Consider the following 11,141-nt stretch of genomic DNA (forward strand, 5'->3'; position numbering starts at 1 on the left):
AAGGGAATCATGACCGAATATTTCCGTCATGTGTCCTTAACCTCTTAAGGACACATGACATGTGTGATATGTCATGATTCCCTTTTATTCCAGAAGTTTGGTCCTTAAGGGGTTAAGGGGTTAATCGTGCTACGATTATGCTGCTGTCCTCACTTGATCAATTTTAAACAGCTCCATCAATAGTTGTCTGGTATGCAGTACTAAACACGTCCACTAGATGTCCCTGCCGTATCAGTAAACAGGTTTATGTTGAAGAACTTAATTACAGTATAACAGGTCAAAATTATAGAAAAAAAGAGGTGGGAGAAGGATTAGTGTCTGAGCATGATGGGCATGGACCCTATTAGTGACAAATACAAGAAATAAGGATTTGCCCAGACCTAAGGTGTAGATAACAGATAAATATTTAACTTTTATTGATTCTAAATAAAAAGTAAATAACTGTGAAAAATTATAAATAAAAGGTGTGTATTTATATACATTCCCTTAACTAGGGATACCTTGCAAAATAAGGTGCTTAATGGTCTTACAGCAATGTAATTGCGTTATACCAATAAAGATTATTTTTATACATGTCCTATCCCTTAAGTAGGGATACCTTGGTAATGATTCTACTCACCAGAACAAATTCAATAAGCTGTAGTTGTTCTGGTGACTATAGTGTCCCTTTAAGAGACAGTTATCAAGATATTAATTTACAAGTCTCTGTGAGCAATAGCTAAGATCTAATTGAGTGTGGCGAGTAACCTGTGCTGTAATAGACATCTATTCATGTGTCTTTCTTACTAATAAGAATAGTTTACTGTGAAATTGACTACACTATCAGTAAACTATAAATTTTAAACATTGTTAATTCTCTGCTAGTTGTAGCAATTATTTACCTTGGGAGCCAGATTGCAACAAAATATCTATAGCCAATACAGTATATTCTTTCTGTGCACTCCCCAAGGTATCCCTACTGAAGGGATAGGACATGTATAAAAATAATCTTTATTGGTATAACGCAATTACATTGCTGTAAGACCATTAAGCACCTTATTTTGCAAGGTATCCCTAGTTAAGGGAATGTAGATAAATACACACCTTTTATTTATAATTTTTCACAGTTATTTACTTTTTATTTAGAATAAATAAAAGTTAAATAATTATCTGTTATCTACACCTTAGGTCTGGGCAGAACAATATTCTATTCGGATATTATAACATCTTAAAGGGGAAACGTCACATCTGTGAAAATTGCACCATTAAATCAAACATTGGAAAACACCTAGAAAAATCATTTTATTTGCTGTTTTTATTTTTCGTTCTTTCGTTCTTTTTTTCCCCCTTCTCTCTCTATAGACAGCGCTTTTAACAGTGAATTATTGGGAAACAAGATGGAGGCACTCAGTTCCAGGGCATGGTAAATAGAACATTGTGAATTACTATGTTCAATGTTATTTTTCAGACCTCACTGCCATACTGTTATATAAAGGGGATAAGTAAACATAATATAAGATCAAAATAACTTGTGGTTTTAGTTTGTGACTACCTACCACTGTTATTGGACTCTTTATGATATATATTTTGCTCATTAATACATTTTTTCCTTTGGCGCAACCTTTCTCGCTTTACCTCAAAATAACTCAACTGGAAATATTATCCATATCAGCTATGCTTCCATCTTGGCTTTTTTTTAACCTTAAATTTATTTTGAATTCACATTGAATTTCTGTCAATTATTACCTTAGTAAATACCAGTGTAAATACCTCTGTAAGTTGCATTTTTACTTTAAGACCCAGTAAAATTCATTAGTGAGAATGACAATTATTCTGTTAATCAAATTTATATCTCAGGTGCCTGAAGGCACGTAGTGCAGTGGGAACATTTCACCCATCACACCCTTCCCGCTCCAAAAGAATGATTTTTTTTTTTAGGGGGGGGGGGGGAAGTGGTTTCTTTAGCAGACACAAAAATAATGAAAATATCTTGTTTAACATACAAAATACAAAATATCTAGTATAACACTAGACAACAAATGCAGACTGAAGATCATAGCAGTTATAAATTGGAATTTATTAATAGCTCAAAAGTTAGACAGTGGCACACACAGAAAAATTGGGGAGGGGGGGAAGGGACATATGTATTTCACATTATATTCGGTGCTTAGTTATAGGCCTGTAGATGGAAGTGCATAGGAGATTTAAGAGGATTTATAATGTAACAATATATCCACATACCTCATGGTTTAAGAAGGAGTGCCCAAAAGGTAGATTTCCAGATATTGTAGAACAACAACTCCTACGATACTTTGCATGCCGTTGTAATGCTTTAGAATGGCAAAGCATCATGGAAGTTGTAGTTTTAAAACATCTGGGTGTCTACCATTTGGTCACCTGTGGTTTAAAGTGATACTATATTTACCTATGAGTAAGCAGGGATTATAGTGTGAAATGCGTCAGACTTGTTTGCATTGGCTCATTTTTTCTTTTCCTTTTTTCGTCCTTTTTACGTGCATCTAGTTACCACTAAGCAGTTACAATTTCAATATGCAAGAAAAGCAGGAATCACAGTAGAATTTGGGAATTCAGCATAGTTGGGTGAGCATTGAAATATGAATTTGTTCACCCAATGAATTTCCTACCATCTGGAGATTTCCTTCAGCAGTGGTGTCCATGGCCGGAGCTGTGATTGCTTTTTGAGACATGGTGGGCACTTTTTGTACCATTTGAGCTAAAACCTGCCTTGTAATGATTGCCACTGCCTCCTTGTGACATGCCTCCAGAGCTTTGTTTACCTCCAGTACTGGAGTGCAGCACAGATATCTGAACATGTCCATCTTTAGCCAATTTGCTCTCTTCTCCTTCCAGCATCTTCCTGTAGGTGGCGATCTCAATATCCAGAGCCAGTTTCACATTCATCAATTCCTGGTATTCTCGCATTTGACGAGCCATGTCCTGCTTGGCCTTCTGCAGAGCACCTTCCAGCTCAGACAGTTTGTTCTTGGCGTCTCGGACAGCCGATTCCCCACGTTCTTCAGCTTCAGTGATAGCTCCTTCCAGGGCAGCTCGTTGAGATTTCACACCATCAATTTCTCCTCTCAGTCTTTGAATTGATCTGTTCAGCTCACAGATTTGATCTCTGTTGCTCTGCAAATCATTCCCGTTTCTCCCTGCAGCCATACTGAGCTCCTGGAACCGTGACTGGTACATGGCTTCCGCCTCAGCTCTGCTCCTGTTAGCAATGTCCTCGTACTGAGCTCTGACTTCAGCAATGATCCCATCCAGGTCCAGATCTCGACTGTTATCCATAGACACAACCACTGAGGTGTCAGAGATCTGAGCCTGGAGCTGGGCTATTTCTGCATCATACAGAGTTCTTAGGAAGTTGATTTCATCAGTCAGAGAATCAGCCTTTGCTTGTAATTCAGCTTTGTTCATGAAAGCCGTGTCTACATCCCTCTTTAGTCCAATAAACTCATTCTCTGCAGATGTACGTTTGTCTAGTTCTTGTTCATAGCGTCTCCTTAGTTCCTCCACAGTTTGCTCCATTCCATTCCTTTCTCCTTCCAGACGTTCTCTCTCACAGCCCACGTTCTCCAGCTGTCTCCTTAGGTTTCTGATGAAAGTTTCAAACAGAGGTTCAATTTGCATGCCACCTGTCTTCTGTTCTTGTAATAATGCCAACTTAGTCTCAAGCATCTTGTTCTGTTGTTCCAAATTCCGCACTTTGTCTATGAAAGTTGCAAATTTATCATTCAGACCCCTAATCTGATTCTTCTCCTCTGTCCTCACTCTCTGCATACTTGGGTCAATCTCTAAGTTAAGAGGAGCGAGAAGACCTTGATTTACAGTCACTGGGGTGATGCCTCCAGAGCAACCAGCTCCTCCAAATCCATGGCCATTTCTGCCAATACCAACTCCTGATCCATGTCCGCTTTTGCCAGAAAGGAAGCTTCCCATTGAGATCTTCTGGCCCTTGGAACTCATACCTTGGGCACTTCGACTGCTAAAGCAATGACCGTGAGCTGCAGATTTTGATGAGTGTGAGAATGTGTGGTGTGAGGTCCCATTTCTAGGGGAAGCTACTGAACATGAGCTGAAGTGCTTGTGTCCAGAGGTACCAAGGATGGAGTGGTGAGACATGGTGCTTCTGTTCTGGATGTAGATATGAATATCAGATGCAAGCTCTTTCTAGGCTGATGTAAAACTGAGGCTGTGGTCTCCTTTTTATACTTGAAGTGAGTATCACCATTCTTCAGGATGCCTATGATTCTTGTTTGATGCAGCCATATCCTCCTTGATTCACAGCACATAAAACCATAACTCACCTAGTACATCAAAGCTAGCATGTGTTTATTAGTGTCTACTGCTTTACAGTGAAACTGAATTATTAACATGTATCATTTTATAGAAACAAGACAGGTGAGGTTGTATAGCAAATTAAAATCTTTTGCATTGGTGACAAAAATGAAAGTGTTACATATATAAAAACAAAGAGGAAAATATAATATTCTCAGTTAATCTATTGATATAAATATATGAAATATATGAAACGTGTTCAGCACAGAAGGTGATAGTGCAACACATGCTTGGCCCCCTTGTCTGTTTCGGAGGTTAACATGTTGTCATGACCATTGTGAAATGGAAACGGCCAACAATGCTGACCACCAGGGCCGACGCTCCCTATAGGCAAACTAGACGGCTGCCTAGGGCACTGCTTAAGAGTGGGCGCCGGCCCTGGCTTTATGTTTGTGCCGCGGTCGCCCCTCCATCAAATTACATTATTTTAAAAATTATTATTATATTTTTGAGACCATTTTATCAGGCGCTCAGAAGCACTTACATTGTTGCTCACTAGGGCCCGGTAGAACATCCAGGCCCCCCCTCCCAGACATGCATTGCGGCAGCGATCAGGCGATTCAATTCCTCGCTCCCGCCCTTTCCCCTGTACGTGGGGAGAAGTAGGCGGGAGCATAACAGGAAATGTGCAGATAAAGGACGTGATGTGCAGCCAGGCGCAGGCAACGAACAGCAATGAAGGTAAGGTATGTCAGAGAATGTGTGTTAGTCTGCTTCAGTCAGTATGCTTATGTATGTCAGTCTGTATGGGTCAGTGTGTCTGTCTGTATGGGTCAGTGCCTGTGTCTGCATGGGTCGCTCTGTATCTGCATGGGTCAGTGTGTGTGTCTGCATGGGTCAGCGTGTCTGTATGTTTGTGTCTGCATTAATCAGTGTGTGCATATGGGTCAGTGTATGCATATGGGTCAGTGTGCGTTAGTCTACATGGGTGTGTGTTAGTTTGCATGGGTCAGTGTGTGTCTCTGCATGGGTCAGTGTGTCTGTTTGTATGTGTGTGTGTGTCTGCATGGGTCAGTGTTTCTGTATGTGTGTGTCTGCATGGATCAGTGTGTGTATATGAGTCTGTGTGCGTCAGTCTACATGGGTAAGTGCGTGTGTGTCAGTTTGCATGGTCAGTGTGTGTCTGCTTGAGTCAGCATGTGTGAAGTATATGGGGCGGTAAATGTGTTTTCGCCTAGGGCGCCAAAAATGGTGGACTCTCTCTTAATCCTAGAAATTTAGGGGGGAGAAGTGAGGGGGGGGTGGGGGGGTCAAAGGCCGTGTTCTCTTCCTTATATTATACAGAATTTATTACATTTATTGAATCTTCTCAGAAACCATTATGCCTCCTTTTTTGTATTGATACTTGTTGGAATATATTTTTCCATCTTTATTTTTTATATTTTTAGGCATGTTGTCCTTTTTTCTAGTAGGCCCAATAGGGTATGCTTTCATCTTGTTTCTCTTTGGAGTTGAGACCTTGCTTTGTTCTCTCCTTTGTCTGGCTTCTCTGCTCCTTGACCATGCATTGCTATCTCTATAATGTATTTTATCTAATTTTACCACTGACCACTTGACCTTTGCTTTTTCATGTTTATTCTATTTTGTCTTGCTTTAGGTTCCCGTTAAGACCAGACATTCTAAGTACCAGTAATACAGACTATCCTGCTTTTCCGGCTTTTGGGGAACTTCCTATGATTCACAGTCCGTTTTGTGGGTACTGTAGGTTACTGAGATAAGTAGTCAGTATAAGGATGTGTGTTGATTGTGATTTTTTTTCTCAAAAATGTTTTAGGTCACCCTTTCAGTGGTGCTAAACGAAAATTAAAGGAACTTTTCCAGCATTTTGAATTATAATTATTGAAAATGCAAGATTCATGTAATACAGCCTGTGTGCGTAATATTTTCAATGGATATAGATAAACACCACTTATCTGTCTGAAGACTATGCCCACGCTGAACAGCTGAAACTGGCCTTAGTGCATGTTTGTGCATGACATCACGATTCAGGATGACGCCCTAGCGCTTGATCATCTGCATGGTCTTCCTTTTGGTCAAATGTGCTTCTAACGAACTTTAAGACAGCAGCTGCATGGATGGATGGCAAACAGAGACATGCCAATTCACACGATCAGCTCCTATGATGCACAATCTTTCCTTAGTTTTCAAGATTATCTGACCAACAGGCTTAGTGGACTGGTTGGGAAATAGGGAAGAACATTGGTGTAGCCTTGTCCAGTAATTTGAAGCCAAAAAAGCAAGAGAAGTGCAGTATGCAGTGATACTTTTAAAAAAAATTAAAAATAAAAACAGGATTCAGATCTTTGAAGATCTGATCTCAAAATGGAATGTCTTACTCAGTAAAGAGATGCTCCAGACCTCTAAAGCACTTTAGCTTGCTGAAATGCATAATGTGTGTAGAATGTGACCTTTTTTAAATTTTACAAAAAAGAATAGAAATTGGCACTTTTATAAATGAACCTTGTTACAGCCCACTGGCTGTCAGACAACCGGTCCTGTTATTTCCTGGTTTGGTTAGCTCAGTTAACGAACGTCCAGAACTTCTCATTGAGTTGCATTGGGAAGTCTGTGATTGGACAGCCACAGAGAATCTGGGTGAGGTTAGAGGGGGAGGGCTTCCAAAGACAGCAGACAAGAGATTCCACAACTTTTGCAAGCTGTTTTTAGTTATATCTCCAATGAAAAGATGCACAATTAAATGCATGCATGCTTTCATTGGGGATATATTTACTAAAAGATACATTTGTATTTTTTTTTTTAAAAAACAATTGAATTTTGTTTGTATTTTGGCATTGGAGTGTTCCTTTAAGTGACATTATAGCAGTATAAAACTGTGAAACATAAAGAAACTGATGACGTTTGCTGATGGCATAGAATTAGCAATCAGAAACTGTAAAATAGTACAGAAACTCAGAGGCGTTGTCACACCATGTTACTAATATGGTCTTATCCTGACATTGATGGGTTAAAAACTAAAACCAAAGCCATGCAATGGATTTCAAAGCTATAATTAAAGTGAACACCCAGTAGCTTCATGATGACTAGAGCAGAAATGTAAACCGGTGACCAGTTACATAAATACTGTTAGGTTTGCAAAACCTCTGCAAATAAATGGCGTCCTTTGTAAAACAAGCATGACCCCTAAGCAAACTGTAAAATGTGCAAATAAATATAGGCTGTGGAGTGTGCAGTCATGTCTACGCACATATTCAATCAAGCAATCTGAATATAAACATTAGGATTTAGGATTTGAGATATTGTCATAAAGCAATAATTAATTAAATAGAAAATAATAGCCTTTAATAATGTTAATTTGCTTTGTTACAACACGGCGAGTTGAGTGGATGCCGAAGAGCTTGATTTTGGTCTCTTTTGACCACAACACATTCACCCAGTTTTCCTCTGAATCATTCAGATGTTCATTGGCAAACTTCAGACTGGCCTGTACATGTGCTTTCTTGAGCAGGGGGACCTTGCGGGCGCTGCAGGATTTCAGTCCTTCACGGTGTAATGTGTTACCAATTGTTTTCTTGGTGACTATGGTCCCAGCTGCCTTGAGATCATTAACAAGATCCTCCCGTATAATTCTGGGCTGATTCCTCACCGTTCTCATGATCATTGAAATTCCACGAGGTGAGATCTTGCATGGAGCATCAGAGCAAGGGAGACAGACAGTTAATTTGTGTTTCTTCCATTTGCGAATAGTCGCACCAACTGTTGTCATTTTCTCACCAAGCTGCTTGGCGATGGTCTTGTAGACCATTCCAGCCTTGTGTAGGTCTACAATATTGTCCATGACATCCTTGGACAGCTCTTGTGTCTTGGCCATGGTGGAGAGTTTGGAATCTAATTGACTGATTGCTTCTGTGGACAGGTGTCTTTTATACAGGTAACGAGCTGAGATTAGGTGCACTCCCTTTAAGAGAGTGCTCCTAATCTTAGCTTGTTACCTGTATAAAAGACACATAGGAGCCAGAAATCTTGTGGATTGATCGGGGATCAAATATTTATTTCACTCATTGACATGCTATTCAATTTATAACTTTTTTGACATGCGTTTTTGTTGTTATTCTGTCTCTCACTGTTAAAATACACCTACCATTAAAATTATAGACTGATCATTTCTTTGCCAGTGGAGAAGCGTTCAAAATCAGCAGGGGATCAAATATTTTTTTTTCCCTCACTGTAAGCAAAGGGGCGGGGGGTGCAAAACATACACACAGCAATTCCCTTACAGACACAAAATACAGCCACCGCACAGAAAAAGTTACCTAGTTAGATAGCTGAAAAGAGACATGCGCACATCAAGTTCTCACATTTGTTTTTGCTGTTGATACAAAAGAAGACAAAAAATAAAACAGTTTAAAGTGGTTCCAATTTTGCAACAAATAATTCTTGAACCCAGAATGTCAGTCAGATATCTCCATGGATCAAGAAGCTATTACCCCACCTTATCCCCGAATATTATGTTTTTGCAAGTATTTATCCAATTGCTTTTTAAACATCTGTATATACTCTGATAAAACCACCTCTTTAGGCAGAGAATTCCGCATCCTTGTTCTTCTTAAAAAAACATTTAATTTGTCTTAGACTAAATCTCCTTTCTTCCAGTCTAAATATGTGGCCTTGTGTCTTAGACACACGAAACTCAACAAGAAAAGCACTCTGGGGTCCATTACTAAAGCAGAGTAGATTAAAAGACAGAGCATCCAACAGCTTAAAACATATAGTTTATAAGAAAGGTGTTGTTTTAAGGTTCAAAATGGCATTCTGCATGCATTATATCCCCTGTGAAGACTATAGTATTATGTAAAGGGTTAATTTAAGCATTATAACGACTGGTAATACTTAAAGGAGACTGGTTGCAGCCCCTTACAGATTATGTCAATCTTTCTTTATTGAAGCATATGAGATGGGGTACAAAAATAAAGAGAGGGAAATGCAAAAACAGTTTACAGTATAGGGTGATTACATTGATGACTTCGAGAAAATTACATTTCCTGAGTGGTGATGCCTCATATTTTTTTTTTTTAAATGTGGGAAACAGAAGTGTGTCTTAGCTAGTGGCTATGCCTAACCAGGTAGACTATTAGACAGTAACCGTAGATTGTACCATGGCTTAGGCACTTAAAAATGAATAGCATTTTATACTTGGCGTCGCTAGATTGGGTATGGTAGGTGGGTACTTCCACATGCTAACTGGGTCATCGCTGTAAACACATAAGTAGATGAAAATCCTATATTTGCATATAAAAGCTGTTCTCAACATGTGCTCATAACAATTGCTTTATCGTCTTCACATATAAATCTCGTGAGTTTGCTCTAGTGCATTGCTTGGCCAGTCACGTGGTCTAAAGAATAGTGCAGGAGTGGCGTGGGGTGGCGTGTGATCGCTGCAATGGGTACCAGGGTACCGTATAGGCCATTGTGGTCTGTGTCGCTGTATTGCATGGTACTTGCTAGGATGGTTGTACCGCTAAACATAGCGCTATGGAAGTGCTAGGCGCATGCGTATGTCGTGCAGGGTGGGTGTTCAAGTGTAGCATGAGATATCATAGAAATATATAAAACACAACACCTAAAACTGCATTGCTAACATTTGCAATTAAAACGAGTACTACGCTAACAGGATTAATGATCAAAACTTTAGATATCGCGGAATCATGCATAGTAAAGGTGGTCTGAACACATCCAAGTAGTTAACAAGTTAAGAGTACTATCTATGGTATGAGGTAACAATTATAACCACAGGCTGGATCGATACTGGTAAAGTTTACTTAAGGTTTGTCACAGATCAGTCCGTGTACCAGGCAGCAGGGGAGGCGCGAGGGAGTCAGAGTTCTTCAGCCAATACCCCTTACCAGCCATCGAGGACAGTTCATCTTATAGTCGGGTGAGGCCAGTGCCATCGGGGCTGCCGATGGTGCTGCAAAGCGCTGGTCCCATGCGTCCCAGGGATGTAGTCTGTGAGGCTGATCAGTGCCTTGAGGGTTACCTCTGTGCTGAGTTGGTGTTGATTGCTTTGCTGGGTGGGAGATTGGACGGGTGGGTCGCCGGGTCCTGCCTTGGGGCTTAAGGTCGCGGTCGTTGCTGTGCGTGGACCCCATTTCTGTTTCCCACCTTGCTGAGCGGCGTTCCTTCCTTCTGGAGGCTGCTTGTGGGTTGCAAGGTGGGTTAACCAACAGATGGCGCCGGGTGGCCGGGCGTATCCACGCCATTACTTCCTTCATCGCTAGTTCGTAGCTTTGCCTCTGGGTTTTGAACTTCGCCCGGAGGTAGGTGCTTAGCCGGGTCACAAAGTCCATTATGTGCTTAGGTGGCTGAGTGGGTAAACGCTTAGTAGTAACTTGCTCTTGTGTCGCCATCTTGGCCAAGTTCGATTTATCTTGTTTTGTCGCTCGCTTAGGACACTCGCCATGCGGTATCATGAGGGGAGGCAAGTTGCCGGGTCTGGAGCCTCCATAACCCAAGCTCAGGTGGGCAATTGAAGGTCGATGGGCAGTGTGTGTCATCATGGTAGGGACCGGGATTACCCCCGCCGGTCCATAGGGGGGGGAACGGGAACTCATATACTGCCTTGCCGTGCTGGTGGACGGCGGGAAAGCGGCCGTCTCCCCCGCCGCCGCCGCCATGCTTGTAGGCCGCAACATTAGTGGGCACTGACCCTCTGCCAAAATCCACGTTTGTGGTATCAATTTGTAGGTCTCGGGTTCCGCAGTCGAGTGGGTTCCTACTTGAGCCAGCTCGCGGTCTCCGCTAGTCGATAATCGGCAAGAAGCCGGATCAGCTACGGGAGCAGC

At 41.1% G+C, this 11,141-nt stretch overlaps 1 protein-coding gene across 1 annotated transcript; it reads right to left on the reverse strand.

Annotated features, from left to right (window-relative positions):
- Positions 1–2,037: 2,037 nt before the first annotated feature.
- Positions 2,038–4,168, reverse strand: LOC134577780 (keratin, type II cytoskeletal cochleal-like). The gene has a single exon (XM_063436672.1). It carries the CDS (start codon positions 4,123–4,125, stop codon positions 2,641–2,643), a length of 1,485 nt encoding a protein of 494 aa, XP_063292742.1. The 5' UTR covers positions 4,126–4,168; the 3' UTR covers positions 2,038–2,640.
- Between the last annotated feature and the right edge of the window lie 6,973 nt (positions 4,169–11,141).

This window comes from Pelobates fuscus, chromosome 11, assembly GCF_036172605.1.
Source record: "Pelobates fuscus isolate aPelFus1 chromosome 11, aPelFus1.pri, whole genome shotgun sequence".
Taxonomy (NCBI): domain Eukaryota; kingdom Metazoa; phylum Chordata; class Amphibia; order Anura; family Pelobatidae; genus Pelobates; species Pelobates fuscus.

Coding starts and splice junctions, on each gene's coding strand:
- LOC134577780 (XM_063436672.1), bottom strand. CDS start 4,125: ATGTCTCACCACTCCATCCTTGGTACCTCTGGACACAAGCACTTCAGC.